This window comes from Oncorhynchus mykiss, chromosome 12 (assembly GCF_013265735.2).
Source record: "Oncorhynchus mykiss isolate Arlee chromosome 12, USDA_OmykA_1.1, whole genome shotgun sequence".
Lineage (NCBI taxonomy): Eukaryota > Metazoa > Chordata > Actinopteri > Salmoniformes > Salmonidae > Oncorhynchus > Oncorhynchus mykiss.
Window position 1 is genome coordinate 59,158,657 of NC_048576.1, and position 20,178 is coordinate 59,178,834.

The following is a 20,178-nucleotide window of genomic DNA, read 5'->3' on the forward strand; positions in this document are numbered from 1 at the left end:
CAGACCCCTTTACTTTTTCTATATTTTGTTACATTACAGCCTTATTCTAAAATGTATTAAATTGTTTGTTTTTTCTCTCAATCTACACACAATACCCCATAATGACAAAGCAAAAAACTTTAGATATTTTTGCAAATGTATAAAAATCCTGAAATATCACATTTACATAAGTATTCAGACCCTTTACTCTGCACTTTTTTTGAAGCACCTTTAGCAGCAATTACAGCATTGAGCCTTCTTGAGCTACAAGCTTGGCACACCTGTATTTGGGGAGTTTCTCCCATTGTCCTCTGCAGATCCTCTCAAGCTCTGTCAGATTGGATGGGGAGCATTGCTGCAAAGCTATTTTCAGGTCTCTCCAGAGATAGTCGATCAGGTTCAAGTCCAGGCTCTGGCTGGGCCACTCAAGGACATTCAGAGACTCGTCACAAAGACACCCCTGCGTTGTCTTGGCTGTATGCTTAGGATTGTTGTCCTGTTGGAAGGTGAACCTTCGCCCGGGTCTAAGGTCTGAGCGCTCTAGAGCAGGTTTTCATCAACTTTGCTCTGTTCATCTTTGCCTCGAAGAAATAGTCCGGACAAAAATCTGGTTGCTAATTATTTTTCGTTGCGAAGCAATCAATGAAGGCTGGCTAACATTCATGTCACTTGCTAGCTAACAAGCTGTCGACAGCAAACAAAGATGTAAAACTCTCCAGCTGAAATGACAGCAAACTATCTGCATTTGTTTGTTTTAGCTGTTTTCTTTTGACATCTCTTTGGATATATACAGTGCATTTGGAAAGTATTCAGCCACCTCGACTTTCTCCACATTTTGTTACGTTATAGCCTTATTCTAAAATTAATTAAATATGTTTCCCCCCCCCCTCAATCTATACATAATACCCCATAATGACAAAGCGAACCGTTTTTATTTTGGCAAATGTTTTAAAAATAAAAGGTGTGCCTTACATAAGTATTCAGACCCTTTACTATGAGACTTGAGATTGAGCTCAGGTGCATCCTGTTTCCATTGATCATCCTTGAGATGAGAACTTGATTGGAGTCCACCTGTGGTAAATTCAAATAATTGGACATGATTTGGAAAGGCACACACCTGTCTATATAAAGGTCCCACAGTTGACTGTGCATGTCAGAGCAAAAACCAAGCTATGCGGTCGAAGGAATTGTCCGTAGAGCTCCAAGACACAATTGTCTCGAGGCACAGATCTGGGGAAGGGTACCAAAACATGTTTGCAGCATTGAAGGTCTGCATGAACATAGTGGCCTCAATCGTTCTTAAAAGGAAGAAGTTTGGAACCACCAAGACTCCTAGAGCTGGCCGCCCAGAGCTGGCTGCCCAGAGCTGGCTGCCCAGCCAAACTAAGCAATCGGGGGAGAAGGGCCTTGGTCAGGGTGGTGACCAAGAACCTGATGGTCACTCTGACAGAGCTCCATAGTTCATCTGTGGAGATGAGAGAACCTTCCAGAAAGACAACCAATCTCTGCAGCCCTTTATGGTAGAGTGGCCACATGGAAGCCACTCCTCAGTAAAAGGCACATGACAGCCACTTGGAGTTTGCCAAAAGGCACCTAAAGAAGGGAAAGGAGGATGCCTAGTCAGTTGTCCAACTGAAAGTACTGAACTGAAATGTGTCTTCTGCATTTAACCCAACCCTGTGAATCAGAGGAGCGGGGGGGGGCCTGCCTTAATCGACATCCACGTCTTTGGCGCCAGGGGAACAGTGAGTTAACTGCCTTGTTCTGGGGCAGAACGACAGATTTTTACCTTGTCAGCTTGGGGATTCGATCCAGCAACCTTCCGTTTACTGGCTCAACGCACTAACCACTGCCAGACCATGAGAAACAAGATTCTCTGGTCTGATGAATTCAAGATTGAACTTTTTTGCCTGAATACCATGTGTCACGTCTGGAGGAAACCTGGCACCATCCCTACGGTGAAGCATGGTGGTGGCTTTGAGGATGCTTTTCAGTGGCAGGTACTGGGACACTAGGCAGGATTGAGGCAAAGATGAACAGAGCAAAGTAGAGAGATCCTTGATGAAAACCTGCTTCAGACTAGGGCGAAGGTTCTCCTTCCAACAGGACAACGCAGGAGAAGCTTCAGGACAAGTCTCTGAATGTCCTTGAGTGGCCCAGCCAGAGCCCAGACTTGAACCTGATCGAACAACTCTGGAGATACCTGAAAATAGCTGTGCAGCGACACTCCCCATCCAATCTGACAGAGCTTGAGAGGATCTGCAGAGAAGAATAGGAGAAACTCCCTAAATACAGGCGTGTCAAGCTGATAGCGTCATACCCAAGCAGACTCGAGGCTGTAATCACTGTCAAAGGTGCTTCAACAAAGTACTTTGTAAAGGGTCTGAAAATTACATAAATTATGATATTTCCATTTGAATAAACTTTTAAAAATATCAACCTGTTTTTGGGGTACTGTGTGTAGATTGATGGAAAAAAATAACAATTTAATCAATTTCAGAATAAGGCTGTTACGTAACAAAATGTGGGAAAAGTCAAAGGGTCTGAATACTTTCCGAATGCACTGTATGTATTTTGTCACGCATTCTAACTATTTTTAAAGTGAGATTTCCAATGCTCTTTGTCTCGATCTGGTTTTATATGTGCCATTTACAAGAGTAAAAGGTATCAATGAATATAACTCCTCTAAAGTAGATAGTACTGCTCCTTTTTCACAAGTGCATTAACACCAAATTGAACACTATTGGAGACTGTACAGGTAATAGTAAGGACTGTTTAGCAGGCAGAAAATGGTGCCCAATATTCATTCAATATCAGGGTTTATGAATGCATACCTGGTCCAGCTCTCTCTGTGTCTCCTCCTCCATCCGGCGGATGTCATCCATGGTTAGGTTCACCCAACGGTCTAGCCAGCAGAAGAGCTGCCGATGGAAATTAGTGAAGAGGCGCTTTTCTTGCTGCTCCAGGAGGGGGAGGGATGGAGGGCAGAAGAGGGGATATGAGTGTGGTGAGAGAGATATATTCTTATGGAACTCTTTTTCTAATTGTCACTGCACTGATCTTAAAGTGACTAGGTACAAACCAGTCTAATGACGACCTTTTACCCTATTGTCTTCACCAGTTTTTTTCCAATCAGTACAGATGAAAGGGAAGAGACAATGAGAGGATGTGTTTTTAAGCAGTCGAGAGAGCAGGGGTTCTCAACCTTTCTTACACAAGCAAGGCCCCACATTAGAATTTTCTTATTGATCAATCCTAAATCTAGTAGGGCATGTCAATCTGCTTTACATATATAAAAAAAAGGTAATTGGAATGTACTACCACAAAGAGATCATGCAGGACAATTGATTTTTTTGTTGGGATCTTTGAGGGCTCACTCTCTGGTAGGGATATGCATTTTACAGCAGATCAGTAAAGTGAAACGGTTCTTAAAACAAACATAAAAACAACACATTTAAATATGTTGTTCTTGAAGACAAAACTGAATTATTCAAGTAAAACTCTCGCTGCCCTACTACATGGATGGTTATATAGACTGGAGCAGTTATTCTGAAAATCCTAACGTGTCTTTCTATTGTGAATACGTGTTTGTCATTACTTTTTGACAAGTCATACAAATTGCTGTTAAGCCCAAACCCAGCCAGAAGTTGACTCTTAATCCAATTCTGAGACATTCAACTGCTTTTATCTTGCTCCATGTTATACCAGCACTAATGTATGTGCCATTTGGAATGTTGAGTGAAATACTGTTGAAATTCTGTTTTATCACATACATTGTCAATTTGAACAATTTAACCCATTAGGGAAATATTTGTATTGTACAGCAGTATACAATAAAACCCTCCTCCCCCTGTTGAGAACCAAACAACTACTGCAGAGTAGAGCAGAGGTGTAAATGTGGTTAAAAAAAGGTATCCACGTGACTTTTTTTGTGGTATTTAGGCAGTGACATGGTCAAATAAAACCAAAAATGTTTTGGGTTACTGCTATCATGTAGACTCAATTCACACAGATAGATGGTTCGAGATAATATACAAGACAGGATCATCAGAACTAAACAATAAATACATGCGTATACACATACATCAGTGTTTCCCAACCCTGGTCCTCGAGTACCCCCAACAGTACACCTTTACTGTTATAGCCAATAGAAACGCATTGAATAACACATTTGTACATGACAAAACATGTCAATCAAAAATAAATCAGAAGGAATCTAATTTTTAAGTGTCTGTCCAAGTGTATATCTAAGAAAACTCAGAGGGAACATTTTCGTTTTTTAGACCCATGTTTGGTCACATTATAATGACACTGACACTTTTCACCCCACATTGTGCCCTTTTTACAGCATGGTACTGGGTTACCTTTATACGACTACCCTGAAGCTTGTGTGCATCGCAGAGCAACACAACTAACACCTTCTTGTTCGTGAGAGTCTCCCCTTACGATATTGGTGACAGTCGGTTGTGAGAAGACCTCTTCAAAATGATGACGTCTGCGACATAGTTCAGAGGACTGCCGTAAAGCTCTTGGTTATAGATGTGGCCATAAGCCAAAATCCATTGGCGGATGATGTTGGTACTATTTGAGTATTTAAAACCTTTTATCTGAATTATTTGTTTTAACTTAGACTGGCTTACCCCGGCCTCAGACCATTTTAAGAATATTTGTCTCGACTTTAACCTGACTCAACTGATTGCAAAACCCACACGGATGAATGTAAAAAATCCAGCAAATGCCTCACTGATTGGGGGCTATCTGTCAGAATTAGGTCAAAAGTACTTGTCCAGTGGTGTCTTTGCTAATTATCTCAGGGATCACTGTTCTATAAAAACAGGTCCGGTCCTTCGTTACATAGCAGAAAACAAATCATTCCGTCAACACTCATTCCGGGTATTGGCTATGGCGATATCTATATATAAATACAGCTGCCACTGTATTGAACCCATTGGATGCAGTTGATCATAGCGCATTGCGCTTTATTACGGGTGATAGGTTCAGTACACATTGGATTTTGAATCAGAAAGTAGCCTGGCTCCCTTTGAAGTCTTGTAGATCGATGTATTGCATTATTTTTGTTTATAAAGCCCTCTTGCATAAACTTCCACCATACCTTACCTCATTCTAACTTTCAGATGTAGAAGTTACCAGACCCGGATTCAGGGATGTCTAACCCTGTATACTAGGCAGTGTCAGAGGAAGGCCCACCTGGACTATTTACATTGACACCCCGCCCTTTGTTTTTACACTGCTGCTACTCGCTGTTTATTATCTATGCATAGTCACTTTACAAATTACCTCGACCAACCCCTCACATTATATAGTGCAGGAAGGGATGGGCTCTTAACCAAATGTGCTATTTCGCATTGTTTGTAACTTATTTTGTACGTAATGTTGCTGCTACCATATTGTTATTTTACTGCTGCTCTTTAATTATTTTAGACTTTTATCAATAATTCTTTGTGGTATTTTTCTTAAAACTGCATTGTTGGTTAAGGGCTTGTAAGTAAGCATTTCACTGTTGTATTCGGCGCATGTGACAAACACAATTTGATTGACTAGGTACCAGTGCCCCCATGTATATAGCCTCGTTATTGTTATGTAAATGTGTTGTAGATTTTTTTGTAAACTTTAGTTTATTTAATAAATATTTTATTAACTCAATTTCTTGAATTGCATTGTTGGTTAAAACCTGTTGTGTGTAGGGGGCAGTATTTTGATGAAAAACGTACCCAAATGAAACTGCCTATTTCTCAGGCCCAGAATATGCATATAATTTTCAGATTAGGATAGAAAACACTCTAAAGTTTCCAAAACTGTCAAAATATTGTCTGTGAGTATAACAGTACTTGAGGAAAATCCAACCCGGAAGTGCTGTTTTTCCTGAAAGCTCTCTGTTCCATTGCCTGCCTTCGCTCCATTTAAAGGGATATCAACCAGATTGTTCACACCATGGGGAAGCCATAGGAAAAGCAGTCTTTAGACATAGTTTCAGGCTTTTATTTTGACAAATGAGCAAGAAAGATCACATCGCATCATTGTATGGCTGGGTGCCAGCAGCGTTTTGCATGCGCAACAGCTTGGAGCAGACATTTTCTCTCTCTCGCCTATTGAAGAAGCTACAGTCCTGGTTAAAATATTATCGATTATATATTGTAAAAACAACCTGAGGATTGATTATAAAAAACGTTTGACATGTTTCTACGAATTTACGGACACTATTTGGAATTTGTCTGCCCGGTCGTGACCGCTAGAGCCTGTGGATTTCTGAACATAACCCGCCAACCAAATGGAGGTATTTTGGATATAAAAATAATCTTTATGGAACAAAAGGAACATTTATTGTGTAACTGGGAGTCTCGTGAGTGCAAACATCCGAAGATCATCGAAGGTAAGCGATTCATTTTATTGCTTTTCTGACTTTTGTAACAAATCTACTTGGCTTTTAGCTGTTTGTAATGTTTTGTCTGCTGAGAGAGATGTCCTTACATAAACGCTTGGTATGCTTTCGCCGAAAAGCTTTTTTTGAAATCTGACACGCCAGGTGGATTAACAACAAGCTAAGCTGTGTTTTGCTATATTGCACTTGTGATTTCATGAAAATTTAATATTTTTTGTAATTTAATTTGAATTTGGCGCTCTGCAATTCAGCGGATGTTGACGAAAATGATCCCGGTAACGGGATGGGTGCATCAAGAAGTTAAGGGCTTGTAAGTAAGCATTTCAGGGTAAGGTTATACCTGTTATATTCGGCGCATGTGACAAATTAAATTTGATTTGCTTGTGAATTGTTGCATTATTGACGAGTGAAATTATTATTTCACACTATTATTCAACAGTGTAAAATGTTTAACATTAAAAGTTGTTGGCAAAGGTGGCGCAGTGGTCTAAGGCACTGCGTAGCTGTATCACTAGAGAATCTCTGGTTCGAGTCCAGGCTCTGTCACAGCCGACCGGGAGACCCATGGGGCGGCGCACAATTGGCCCAGCATTGTCCAGGTTAGGGGAGGATCTGGCCGGCAGGGATGTTCTTGTCCTATCGCGCACTAGCGACTCCTGTGGCAGGCCAGGCACAATGCACACTGACTTAGTCACCAGGTGTACGGTGTTTACTCCACCACACTAGTGCGGCTGGCTTCCGGGTTAAGCGGGCATTGTGTCAAGAAGCAGCGCAGCTTGGCTGGATTGTGTTTCGGAGGACACAGGTGTCTCGGCATTGGCCTCTCCCAAGTCCGTACGGGAGTTGCAGAGATGGGACAAGACTGACTACCAATTGGGGAGAAAAAGGGGTAAAAAAAAAAAAGTGTAGAAAAAAATAAAACACAAAAGACAAAATAAAAACAAACACTACTGTGATGTTCACTGTAAATTTGAGCTGCGCAGCAAGAATCTTGCATTGCCAAGCCACATCCAAAGGTAAGAAAAGGTTGTAATTTCAATATAAAAGTTTAAAATCTGGGGATCTACGAAGAAGACGGTGCAGCAACAAGTCTAATGAATGTAATGATGCTCTAAGCTCTTACCTTGTGAATAAAGTTCTCCACTCGTCCCTGCAGCCCCCACCAGCGGAAATGCACCGTTACAAGCTTATAGGCAGTCATATAGGGACAGTTACTGTTGTGGAGCTCCTTCTACACAGTAAAAGAGAGATTGAACAGACAAACAAGGGGAGGAATGAGAGAGGCAAAGGATTTAACATGTAAATCACTTTTCTATTCAATGCTAGATTGGGAAAACAAATATGCTTCTTTTACTTTGAAAATGTCACACTGCCTTTATGATACATAAAATCTATGGTAAAATATGGTAAAGTGTAATTTCAGACATGCCTTCCATCCTGGTCCCAGGGGTCCTCTTCCAGTTTTCTCAGAATGGAAGATGGCTGGGTCTTCCTCTGGCTTATAGTCCTACATATGAAAACAGAATTTAATATGTATACATTTTACATATAGACTACAGTATGCATAGAATCAGGAATTAGACATGAACCTTCTTAAATGGTATAAAAGTCAAACATTTTGGTCAGGGAGTTAATCAACCATGGTTTGCCAGTGCTGTGATAAGAAATGTGTTGTAAAACAATAAATGTTAAGTATTTATCTGCACTGTATGTTTATTAGCTAGCCAGACCGTTTTAGAAGAATGATTCCATGCCTATGAAATCCTTAAGAGTCTATTGAGAGTCTATTGACACACCCATGTGTCAATCTAAATAACAAAAAAGTGGAAGTATGGAGGTAGTTTAAGTTGAACAAAAATAATAGGGTTACATGTGTGCAAAAAAAAGATAAGCTCAGGAAATATTACATCTCCTAGATATAGGACAGACACTTTAAAACCATATGATTTATTTTTTGACTGTCTTCTTGCCATTTATTAATGTGTTATTCAATGCGTTTCTATGGACTATAGTAGTAAAGGTCAAATTCTTAATTTTTGTTATACCTAAAAGTCTAGATCAAATAGCGAAATGATCCATGGTATGAATAGGGCTGTTAGAGTCATGGCCGCAGTCAAATTCCACCTGACAATATTCTCATGGCTTCTGGAAGGAAATGCTGTCGGAATGCTCAACAGGTGTCGCTCATTCAGCCGACAAACTTTCAACCGGTTCTCCCCATTAAGCAACGCGTCGGAGTCAGAGGCCGAGCCTTCTCTGGTCTCTCCTCCACAAGTTACAGGATCTGAGCCGCCAAAGCCTCCCACCATTAGCGCTGACAAATTGAAAATCCTAGTCCTTAGCGACTCCATTACCCGCAGTATCAGACTTAAAAAGAATCATCCAGCGATCATACACTGTTTACCAGGAGGCAGGGCTACCGACGTAAAATAACAACTCAATGTTTATATCCCAGGACAAATTAGCTAGGGACAGCTATCCCAATTGAGACCGTGTCTGTGCCTCGATCTAGGTTGGGCAAAACAAAACACGGCAGTGTTCACCTAAGCAATCTCACAGGAATAAAGACCTCCATTCCTGGCATTATTGAAAGAGATAGTGATATCTCACATCTCAAAATAGGGCCACTTAATGTTAGATCCCTCACTTCCAAGGCAGTTATAGTCAATTAATCACTGATCATAATCTTGATGTGATTGGCCTGACTGAAACATGGTTTAAGGCTGATTAATTGACTGTGTTAAATGAGGCCTCTCTTCCTGGTTACACTAGTGACCATATCCCCCCACGCATCCCGCAAAGGCGGAGGTGTTACTAACATTTACTATAGCAAATTTCAATTTACAAAAATGACTGCATTTTCGTCTTTTGAGCTTCTAGTCATGAAATCTATGCAGCCTACTCAATCACTTTTTATAGCTACTGTTTACAGGTGTCCTGGGCCGTACACAGCATTCCTCACTGAGTTCCCTGAATTCCTAAATCGGACCTTGTTGTCACGGCAGATAGACATTTTTGGTGACTTTAAAATTCACATGGAAAAGTCCACAGACCCACTCCAAAAGGATTTTGGAGGCATCATCAACTCAGTGGGTTTTGTCCAACATGTCTCTGGACCTACTTACTGCCACAGTCATACTCTGGACCCAGTTTTGTCCCGTGGAATAAATATTGTGGATCTTAATGTTTTTCCTCATAATCCTGGACTATCGGACCACCAATTTATTACGTTGGCAATCGCAACAAATAATCTGCCTAGACCCCAACCAAGGATCATCAAAAGCCAGTAGTCTAATCTATAAGTGGCAAAAGCATGGATTAACTTTTCTGCATCATTTTTGGACTAAGTTTCAGATTTTTGCAATGTTACGAAGATGGAAAAAAGCTGTCCTTGAAATAGTCTAAGCATTATATCTGGGACAAATAATTCACTAAACCTTAAACTATGTCTCGTAATGAATGATGTGGAAAGTGAGCAAGTTGAGGTGGCTAAATTGCTTGGAGTAACCCTGGAATGTAAACTGTCATGGTCAAAACACATTGATACAACAGTAGCCGAGATGGAGAGAAGTCTGTCCATATTAAAGCGCTACTCTGCCTTAACACTATCAACAAGACAGGTTCTACAGGCCATGGTTGTTGTCACACCTAGACTACTGTTCAGTAGTGTGGTCAGGTGCCACAAAGAGGGACTTGGGAAAATTGCAGTTGGCTCAGAACAGGGAAGCACGGCTGGCCATTAAAAATACACAGGGCGCTAACATTAATAACATGCATGTAATTCTCTCATGGCTCAAAGTGGAGGAGAGACTGACTTCCTCATTACTTGTGTTTTTGTAAAAGGTGTTGACAAGCTGAATGTAACGAGCTCATGAATATAAGCTCCCCGCCCACTTAGACCATTCCTTTAGGCTTCCAGATAGTTTGAGATGAAATAAAATTGTCTTTAATTCTGAGTATTTTAATAGCGTAAAAATATTATGGGAACGTTATGGTCATTCAAATACTATTTTTACTTGGGAAATAGGATGACTGTGCGGGACTTTAAACAAGGCCCACAGGAACAGTGGAAGCAAAATAGCCCCAAACATCAAAGATCCACCACCATATTTTACAGTAGGTATGGGGTTCTTTTCTGCTTATGCATCCTTATTTTAACACCAAATCCACCACTGGTGCGCGGGTCCAAAAGAGGTCTATTGTCATGTGATCTGACCATAGCACCAGTTCCAATCCAAGTGCCAATGCCATTAAGCAAACTCCAAGTTTTCATTTGTTGGATGACATGAAAATAGAGCTCTTTGACCATGCACGCCAGTGGTGGGTATGTCATCAAAATAAGGATTCATAAGCAGAAAAGAACCCCATACCTACTGTAAAATATGGTGGTGGATCTTTGATGTTGTTATGAGGCTATTTTACTTCCACTGGTCCTGGGCCACTTGTTAAGGTCAATGGCATCATGAACTTTACCCAGTACCAGGACATTTTAGCGAAAAACCTGGTTGCCTCTGCCAGGATGCTGAAACTCAGACAAATGTGGATCTTCCAGCAAGACAATAACCCCAAGCACACATCAAAATCTACAAAAATGGTCTCACAGTCCCCGGACTTGACCACGACAGGGCCGGTGTTATGGATTTTACTGAGTTACAGCCTTAGGGCTCAAAGTGGAGGAGAGATTGACTTCATCACTACTTGTTTTTATAAGAAGTGTTGACAAGCTGAATGCACCGAGGTGTCCGTTTAAAATACTAGCACAGTTAGGACACCCATGCATACCCCACAAGACATGCCACCAGAGGTCTCTTCACAATCCAAGAACAGACTATGGGAGGCGCGCAGTACTACATAGAGCCCTAATCCACATCAGGTAAATTGATGCAAGCAGTAGAATCAGATTATTATTTTTATTATCTTATGGAACAACAGGGACTGTGAAGAGACACGCACACACACAGGCGCTAGCACATGCACTATACACACACGTAAATTGTAATATTGTTGTATGGTGGTATTATACATTTTATATTATAGATATGTAGTAATAATGCTATATGATGTACCATTTTATTTTTTGCTTAATGTGTAATGTAAGTGCCTTAATGTGTTTGGACCCCAAGAAGAGTAGCTGCTGAGCTAACGGGAATCCCTAATAAATAGAAAAGCAAATGTAACCTAATTTTTTAAGTGATTTGTTTGACAATAAGATGAAAACATCATGACTGGCTGAGTTCATGCAACATTAAAAAGGTAATACATTTTTACAGTACATTTTTTAATTCCATATCTACTATAAAACACTTTTTTTTTTTTTTTTCTAAACGAGGCCCAGGGAAGAAAATGTACCCCCCAATGAAAATCAAAGGCCCATCCAAATGATTCGTTAAGGCGCTGGCCCTGAACCCCTTTGAAAACTTGTGGTTTGAATTGAAGAGGACAAGGCTGACAAGGCCGTTGAAGGCCGTTTAGTCGTGATAACCCTGAAAAAAAGCAACTGTTACAGCCAAGTTTGCTACTATGCACTCGAATGGTAAGACAAAGTGGCCCTGACACATGAATATTGCACCTCTGCTGGAGTTCAAATCAGACATTTTTCAGTTTAATTGTGCTGCCCAAACTCAGTTTCCACTTCCATCAACTAGGGATGTAAAACAACTGTTTACTGTTAAGTTTGGAACCACCTCTTCAATGTTGGGTGATTATCTTCATCCCACTTTAGCCTAAATGAAATGACATACATTTTTTTAATGATACTTAAACTTTTAAATTTGTCTCATCTTTACAAGTACAAGAAGAATGGCTTTGAATGTGGATGGGTTGTCAGGTTTTCATAAAAAATATCGACATATTCAATGTAAATATTTTATAAATTTGATAGCAGCTCCCAGGTTGAATATCCCTGCAGCTATCATTGTTCATTTACAAAATCATGACATCAAAAACAAACAGAACAAGAGGTTTGATGTTTTTGGGGTAAGATGAGGGTAAGAGTGGTCCTAGCCTCATTATGTAATTTTCAACAATTAAGGAATGCGTTTAATTTCTTGAAGTTACAAATCAGCAACAGGGATTTTATGGTTTAAAAAAATCCATTTTAAACACAAATAATTCATTTTCTCTAGAGGGGGTCTCTAAAAGGAACTTACCACATCATCAACTTGTGATCGGTCAGCGATGTCAATTGGAACAACCTCAGCCTCCTCCCATTCCTCTGGGGAAAGACCATGGGGCTTCAAAGAGAAAGTGAGGGGGACTTATACTGTTAACACGTTTCCACTGGTGTAATAACAGAATAAGAAAAAAAGTGACATCACATATACCTTCATAAATACAACAGAGTTTATTATCTCTGCATAAATTCATGCAGAATATATTGGTAAAGGCATTACAAATCGAGAAGATTCTGAATTTCAGAATGATATTTAGTTTTATTATTGCCCAATCCCAATACCGTGTTAAGTCTGCATTAGTGTAATAATTACTTGAAAAAAATTCTCACATTTTCTGTGGTCCCCATGTCTAGTTTGTGCCAGGTCTCAATCTTAATGAAAAAGTCATCCTTCATGTATTCATTCTGCGAAAAGAAAAATAAGTAAAAATGTCTGCATAATGTATAACACGCACACTGTAAACAAAAATAAAGGTAATATAAATTAAAAACACTTACGGTCACAACTGCATAATCCCAGATTTAGAGCAAGACGAACAGGGTAGAGAGGGGAAAAAGAGAAAAGAAGTAGGAAGATACGTGATAATAGAACATTAAGGATGTTCCTACTAAAACTTTAACACGACAGTAGAATTAGCCACACATACAAATCCAAGCTATAAATCAAATACAAGTTATTTTTAAAGATAGAATATGTGCACCAACTTTGGTGTATCTTACTATAGTGCTGTGCTTCTATAAATCAAGTTAGATTGGATCGTGCCCATTCCTCCCATTTATTTGGGATTGAGGTTTATAGCGGGATCTAAACTCAGCAAAAAAGAAACGTCCCATTTTTAGGACCCTGTCTTTCAAAGGATTCGTAAAAATCCAAATAACTTCACAGATCTTCATAGTAAAGGGTTTAAACACTGTTTCCCATACTTGTTCAAAGAACCATAAACAGTCGTTAAGACACTAACAGCTTACAGACAGTAGACAATTAAGTGAACATGCCTTAGGCATGATGCAAACAGGCATGAGGACTGCAGATGTGGCCAGAACAATAAATTGCAAAGTCCGTACTGTGAGAAGCCTAAGACAGCACTACAGGGAGACAGGACGGACAGCTGATCCTCCTCGCAGCGGCAGACCATGTGTAACAACACGTGCACAGGATAGATAGATCCGAATATCACACCTGCGGGACAGGTACAGGATGGCAACAACAACTGCCCGAGTTACACCAGGAACGCACAATCCCTCCATCAGTGCTCAGACTGTCCGCAATAGGCTGAGAGAGGCTGGAATGAGAGCTTGTAGGCCTGTTGTAAAGGCAGGTCCTCACCAGACATCACCGGCAACAACGTCGCCTATGGGCACAAACCCACCGTCGCTGGACCAGACAGGACTGGCAAAAAGTGCTGTTCACTGACGAATCGCGGTTGTCTCACCAGGGGTAATGGTCGGATTGGCGTTTATCGCCGAAGGAATGAGCGTTACACCAAGGCCTGTACTCTGGAGAGGGATTGATTTGGAGAGTCCATCATGGTCTGGGGCGGTGTGTCACAGCCTCATCGGACAGAGCTTGTTGCAATCTCAACGCTGTGCGTTACAGGGAAGACATCCTCCTCCCTAATGTGGTAACCTTCCTGCAGGCTCATCCTTTACATGACCCTCCAGCATGACAATGCCATCAGCCATACTGCTCATTCTGTGCTGGATTTCCTGCAAGACAGGAATGTAAGTGTTCTGCCGTGGCCAGCGAAGAGCCCGGATCTCAATCCCGTTGAGCACGTCTGGGACCTGTTGGATCGGATGGTGAGGGCTAGGGCCATTTCCCCCAGAAATGTCCAGGAACTTGCAGGTGCCTTGGTGGAAGAGTGGTGAAACATTTCACAGCAAGAACTGGCAAATCTGGTGCAGTCCATGAGGAGGAGATGCAGTGTAGTACTTAATGCAGCTGGTGGCCACACCAGATACTGACTGTTACTTTTGACCACTTCCCCCCATGTTCAGGAACATATTATTCAATTTCTGTTAGTCACATGTCTGTGGAACTTGTTCAGTTTGTCTGTTGTTGAATCTTATGTTCATACAAATATTTAGACATGTTAAGTTTGCTGAAAATAAGTTGACGGTGAGAGGTTTCTTTTTTTGCTGAGTTAAGATAATAGTATGTAGGTAGTAATTCAAAAATCACGTTAAACACTATTATTGCACACAGAATGAGTCCATGCCACTTATTATGGGACTTGTTAAGCACATTTTTACTCCTGAACTTATTTAGGCTTGCCATAACAAAGGTGGTAGATACTTGACACATGACATTTCAGCTTTTCACTTAATTAATTTGTTTAAAAAAAATCCACTTATACATTATGGGGTATTGTGTGTAGGCCAAGGACAATCAATTTTAAATACAGGCTATAACAACAAAATGCAGAAAAAGTTGAGGTGTGTGAACACTTTCTGAAGGCACTGTATAAGCTAACTCATTACAGACCGTTCCTCATCAGTTCTGTCACTGCTCCATCATGTGTGTGCCACACAGACACTTAAGTCCTGCATCGGGTCGTATACCCACGGTTCCCCATGGGTGATCAGCAAATTTAGAGGTCGACCGATAATGATTTTTCAACGCCGATACCGATTATTGGAGGACCAAAAAAAGCCGATACTGATTAATCGGACAAATTTGATTTATTTATTTGTAATAATGACAATTACAACAATACTGAATAAACACTTATTTTAATATAATACATCAATAAAATCAATTTAGCCTCAAATAAATAATGAAACATGTTCAATTTGGTTTAAATACTGCAAAAACAAAGTAAAAGTGCAATATGTGCCATGTAAGAAAGCTAACGTTTCAGTTCCTTGCTCAGAACATGAGAACATATGAAAGCTGGTGGTTCCTTTTAACATGAGTCTTCAATATTCCCAGGTAAGAAGTTTTAGGTTGTAGTTATTATAGGAATTATAGGACTATTTCTCTCTATACCATTTGTATTTCATTAACCTTTGACTATTGGATGTTCTTATAGGCACTTTAGTATTGCCAGTGTAACGGTATAGCTTCCGTCCCTCTCCTCACTCCTACCTGGGCTCGAACCGGGAACACAAAGACAACAGCCACCCTCAAAGCAGCATTACCCATCGCTCCACAAAAGCCGTGGCCCTTGCAAGGCAAGGGGAACAACCACTCCAAGTCTCAGAGCGAGTGATGTTTGAAACGCTATTAGCGCGCACCCCGCTAACTAGCTAGCCATTTCACATTGGTTACACCAGCCTAATCTCGGGAGTTGATAGGCTTGAAGTCATAAACAGCTGTTGGCAAACGCAGGAAAGTGTTGTTTGAATGAATGCTTACGAGCCTGCTGGTGCCTACCATTGCTCAGACTGCTCTATCAAATCATAGACTTAATTATAACATGATAACACACAGAAATACGAGCCGTAGGTCATTAATATGGTCGAATCCGGAAACTATCATCTCGAAAACAAAACGTTTATTCTTTCAGTGAAATACGGAACCGTTCCGTATTTATCTAACGGGTGGCATCCATAAGTCTAAATATTGCTGTTACATTGCACAACCTTCAATGTTAGGTCATAATTACGTACAATTCTGGCTAATTAGGCGGCCCAAACTGTTGCATATACACTGACTCTGCGTGCAATGAACGCAAGAGAAGTGACACAATTTCACCTGGTTAATATTGCCTGCTAACCTGGATTTCTTTTAGCTAAATATGCAGGTTTAAAAATATATACTTCTGTGTATTGATGTTTCTGGTACACAGAGCAACGATACACACCGCATCGATTATATGCAACGCAGGACATGCTAGATAAACTAGTAATATCATCAACCATGTGTAGTTAACTAGTGATTATGATTGATTGATTGTTTTTTATAAGCTACGTTTAATGCTAGCTAGCAACTTACCTTGGCTTACTGCATTCGCGTAACAGGCAGGCTCCTCGTGGAGTGCAATGAAAGGCAGGTGGTTAGAGCTTTGGACTAGTTAACTGTAAGGTTGCAAGATTGAATCCCCGAGCTGACAAGGTAAAAATCTGTCGTTCTGCCCCTGAAAAGGCAGTTAAACCCACCGTTCCTGGGCCGACATTGAAAATAAGAATGCGTTCTTAACTGACTTGCCTAGTTAAATAAAGGTGTAAAAAAACATCTATATATGTATTTCTTTTGAATCGGCCAAATCGGTATCCAAAAATACAGATTTCCGATTGTTATGAAAACTTGAAATCGGCCATTCCGATTAAATCGGTCGACCTCTAGTGGAATGAAAACATTATTTCAACCCGTGGGTCAGTTCGCGGTTCAGAGCAATTACATTGCGGGCCGAAAACATTTTAAATCAAGATAATGAGCCTGAAAAACCCAGGAGCTTGGTGTACTTCCTGTCTGTGAGCGGCAAGGCAGACATAAGGCTATCAGCCACACACGCATTAAGTTTGTGTGGAGCCGGGAACTGTCCCTTATTTATGTGATGCTAAAACTTTCTATTTTGTCCACGCAGAGAGCTTATGGTCCCTTGCCACACATGAGAATATGACACATTGCCAAGTTTACTTTCCCTGAATAGCCTAGCACACAGGGAAATTACTAACATAGGCCGAACCAGAGAAATAAAAAGGTTATAAGGGAATTTAGGCTACAACATCATTGTGGAAACAGGTGCTGCGCAAGTGAAATCCCCAGGAAGGACAACAACACGGTAGATGGAGACAGCCTGCACAAAGTGCAAGCAGGTAGGCCTATTCGTTTTGATAATTAAGTTAATTATTACATTCATTCAGGCTTTCGTTCATTAGACCATATAGTGTAAACCAGTGCATCTGGTAAAAATTTGAGTAGTCTACTAAAGTGTTTTAGTTTGAATTCAGTTTGAATTAAGCCAAAACTATTTGATTATCCAAACGATATTGAATGTAAGGGTAGGCCTATTGTTTTGTTATGTCCATTATAGGCTTTCATTAGGTAAGAAGGCTAATTAGAAGGCTATTTTTCTCAAAGTGATTTGAGTGATACATCACATTATGAAAAGATTTCGTTCTTAATTCATGGCATGGTTTCCTTTTATGCAAATGTTGAATAGACAGGCAGACAAGTTTATTCAAGCAAGAAAGAAGAATAGTAGTAATAATTATTATTATAATAAATCCTACTACTCTGGAGTCATATAAACAATTAAACAAATTGATGTTATATGACGGGTAACGGACCAGCTCTCATAATAATTACAGTGGGGCAAAAAAGTGTTTAGTCAGCCACCAATTGTGCAAGTTCTCCCACTTAAAAAGATGAGGCCTGTAAGTTTCATCATAGGTACACTTCAACTATGACAGACAAAATTAGAAGAAAAAAAATCCAGATATCACATTGTAGGATTTTTAATTAATGTATTTGCAAATTATGGTGGGAAATAAGTATTTGGTCAATAACAAAAGTTTATCTCAATACTTTGTTATATACCCTTTGTTGGCAATGACAGAGGTCAAACGTTTTCTGTAAGTCTTCACAAGGTTTTCACACACTGTTGCTGGTATTTTGGCCCATTCCGCCATGCAGATCTCCTCTAGAGCAGTGATGTTTTGGGGCTGTTGCTGGGCAACACGGACTTTCTCAACTCCCTCCAAAGATTTTCTATGGGGTTGATATCTGGAGACTGGCTAGGCCACTCCAGGACCTTGAAATGCTTCTTATGAAGCCACTCCTTTGTTGCCCGGGCGGTGTGTTTGGGATCATTGTCATGCTGAAAGACCCAGCCACATTTCATCTTCAATGCCCTTGCTGATGGAAGGAGGTTTTCACTTAAAATCTCCCGATACATGGCCCCATTCATTATTTCCTTTACACGGATCAGTCGTCCTGGTCCCTTTGCAGAAAAACAGCCCTAAAGCATGATGTTTCCACCCCCATGCTTCACAGTAGATATGGCGTTCTTTGGATGCAACTCAGCATTCTTTGTCCTCCAAACACGACGAGTTGAGTTTTTACCAAAAAGTTATATTTTGGTTTCATCTGACCATATGACATTCTCCCAATCTTCTTCTGGATCATCCAAATGCTCTCTAGCAAACTTCAGACTGGCTTAAGCAGGGGGACACATCTGGCACTGCAGGATTTGAGTCCCTGGCGACGTAGTGTGTTACTGATGGTAGGCTTTGTTACTTTGGTCCCAGCTCTCTGCAGGTCATTCACTAGGTCCCCCCGTGTGGTTCTGGGATTTTTGCTCACCGTTCTTGTGATCATTTTGACCCCACGGGGTGAGATCTTGCATGGAGCCCCAGATCGAGGGAGATTATCAGGGGTCTTGTATGTCTTCCATTTCCTAACAATTGCTCCCACAGTTGATTTCTTCAAACCAAGCTGCTTACCTATTGCAGATTCAGTCTTCCCAGCCTGGTGCAGGTCTACAATTTTGTTTCTGGCTCTTTGGTCTTGGCCATAGTGGAGTTTGGAGTGTGACTGTTTGAGGTTGTGGACAGGTGTCTTTTATACTGATAACAAGTTCAAACAGGTGCCATTAATACAGGTAACGAGTGGAGGACAGAGGAGCCTCTTAAAGAAGAAGTTACAGGTCTGTGAGAGCCAGAAATCTTGCTTGTTTGTAGGTGACCAAATACTTATTTTCCACCATAATTTGCAAATAAATTCATAAAAAATCCTACAATGTGATTTTCTGGAGAAAAAAAATCTCATTTTGTCTGTCATAGTTGAAGTGTACCTATGATGAAGATTACAGGCCTCTCATCTTTTTAAGTGGGTGAACTTGCACAATTGGTGGCTGACTAAATACTTTTTTGCCCCACTGTATATGTGTCAGGTTGCAAATAAAAAAAATCTGCCCCGATGTCTGGTATTGGGCTCGGAATTGATGTGGCCGGCGTGGAACAGGCGCAAGTCCAAAACACTGACCAGTACAGGACTCCAACATACACACCTGTTCCACGCTGAAGCTCCACCATAAGGAATATTAGAACATATCTGCCTGCACCCAGGCATTCAAAAACATTATGCTTAGTCATGATTCGTCCAGTTGGCGCATTCGATTTTGAGCTATAGCAAAACATTTGTTAAAGCAGTTTGTTTTTCACACATTTTTGGGTTACTATTACCATCCTGTATCAATGTTCTATGGGTACATTATCACGATAGGACAAACCTATAGATGACTGCTTTTTTCGAGAAGAAATTGTGACCACAGAAACAGGGAAAACCAGATGCTATGAATATTATTCACTTGAGCAGGAAACTCAATCAAACCCCTCTCTCACACACACACACACACACACACACACACACGCACACACGCACACACGCACACACAGTCCTGAACACTCACTGGTGCGACAATAGGGGTAGGCATTCCAAGCTTTCTCGTGGAAGACAAGGGCTCCCTCTGGAGCAAACATCTGGATGAAACTGGGTACCTTGCTGTAAGAAGTGAGAGGATAGAATGGATTCAATCATGCAACAAAAACAGTTATGAGTTATTGTTTTAACACAAAATGTCCTCCAAGTAGGGTTCTTATACTTTCAACACAGGTGGAAAGAATCAAAACAATCAGTAACTGCAAACTGCAACTGTTACAAAAGGGGGGAAGTGATCAT

The 20,178-nt window shown here is 40.6% G+C and overlaps 1 protein-coding gene across 1 annotated transcript in view; it reads right to left on the reverse strand.

Annotated features, from left to right (window-relative positions):
• Nucleotides 1-20,178, reverse strand: part of pitpnbl (phosphatidylinositol transfer protein, beta, like) — a 43,598-nt gene that overhangs the window by 14,505 nt on the left and 8,915 nt on the right. The window contains exons 4-10 of the mRNA XM_021624308.2: nt 19,910-20,001; nt 13,050-13,057; nt 12,882-12,956; nt 12,529-12,612; nt 7,809-7,886; nt 7,503-7,610; nt 2,814-2,936 (exon numbers count right to left, since the gene is read on the reverse strand). Of these exons, the coding sequence (XP_021479983.1) occupies nt 2,814-2,936; nt 7,503-7,610; nt 7,809-7,886; nt 12,529-12,612; nt 12,882-12,956; nt 13,050-13,057; nt 19,910-20,001 (568 nt within the window). The remainder of the gene's footprint in view (nt 1-2,813; nt 2,937-7,502; nt 7,611-7,808; nt 7,887-12,528; nt 12,613-12,881; nt 12,957-13,049; nt 13,058-19,909; nt 20,002-20,178) is intronic.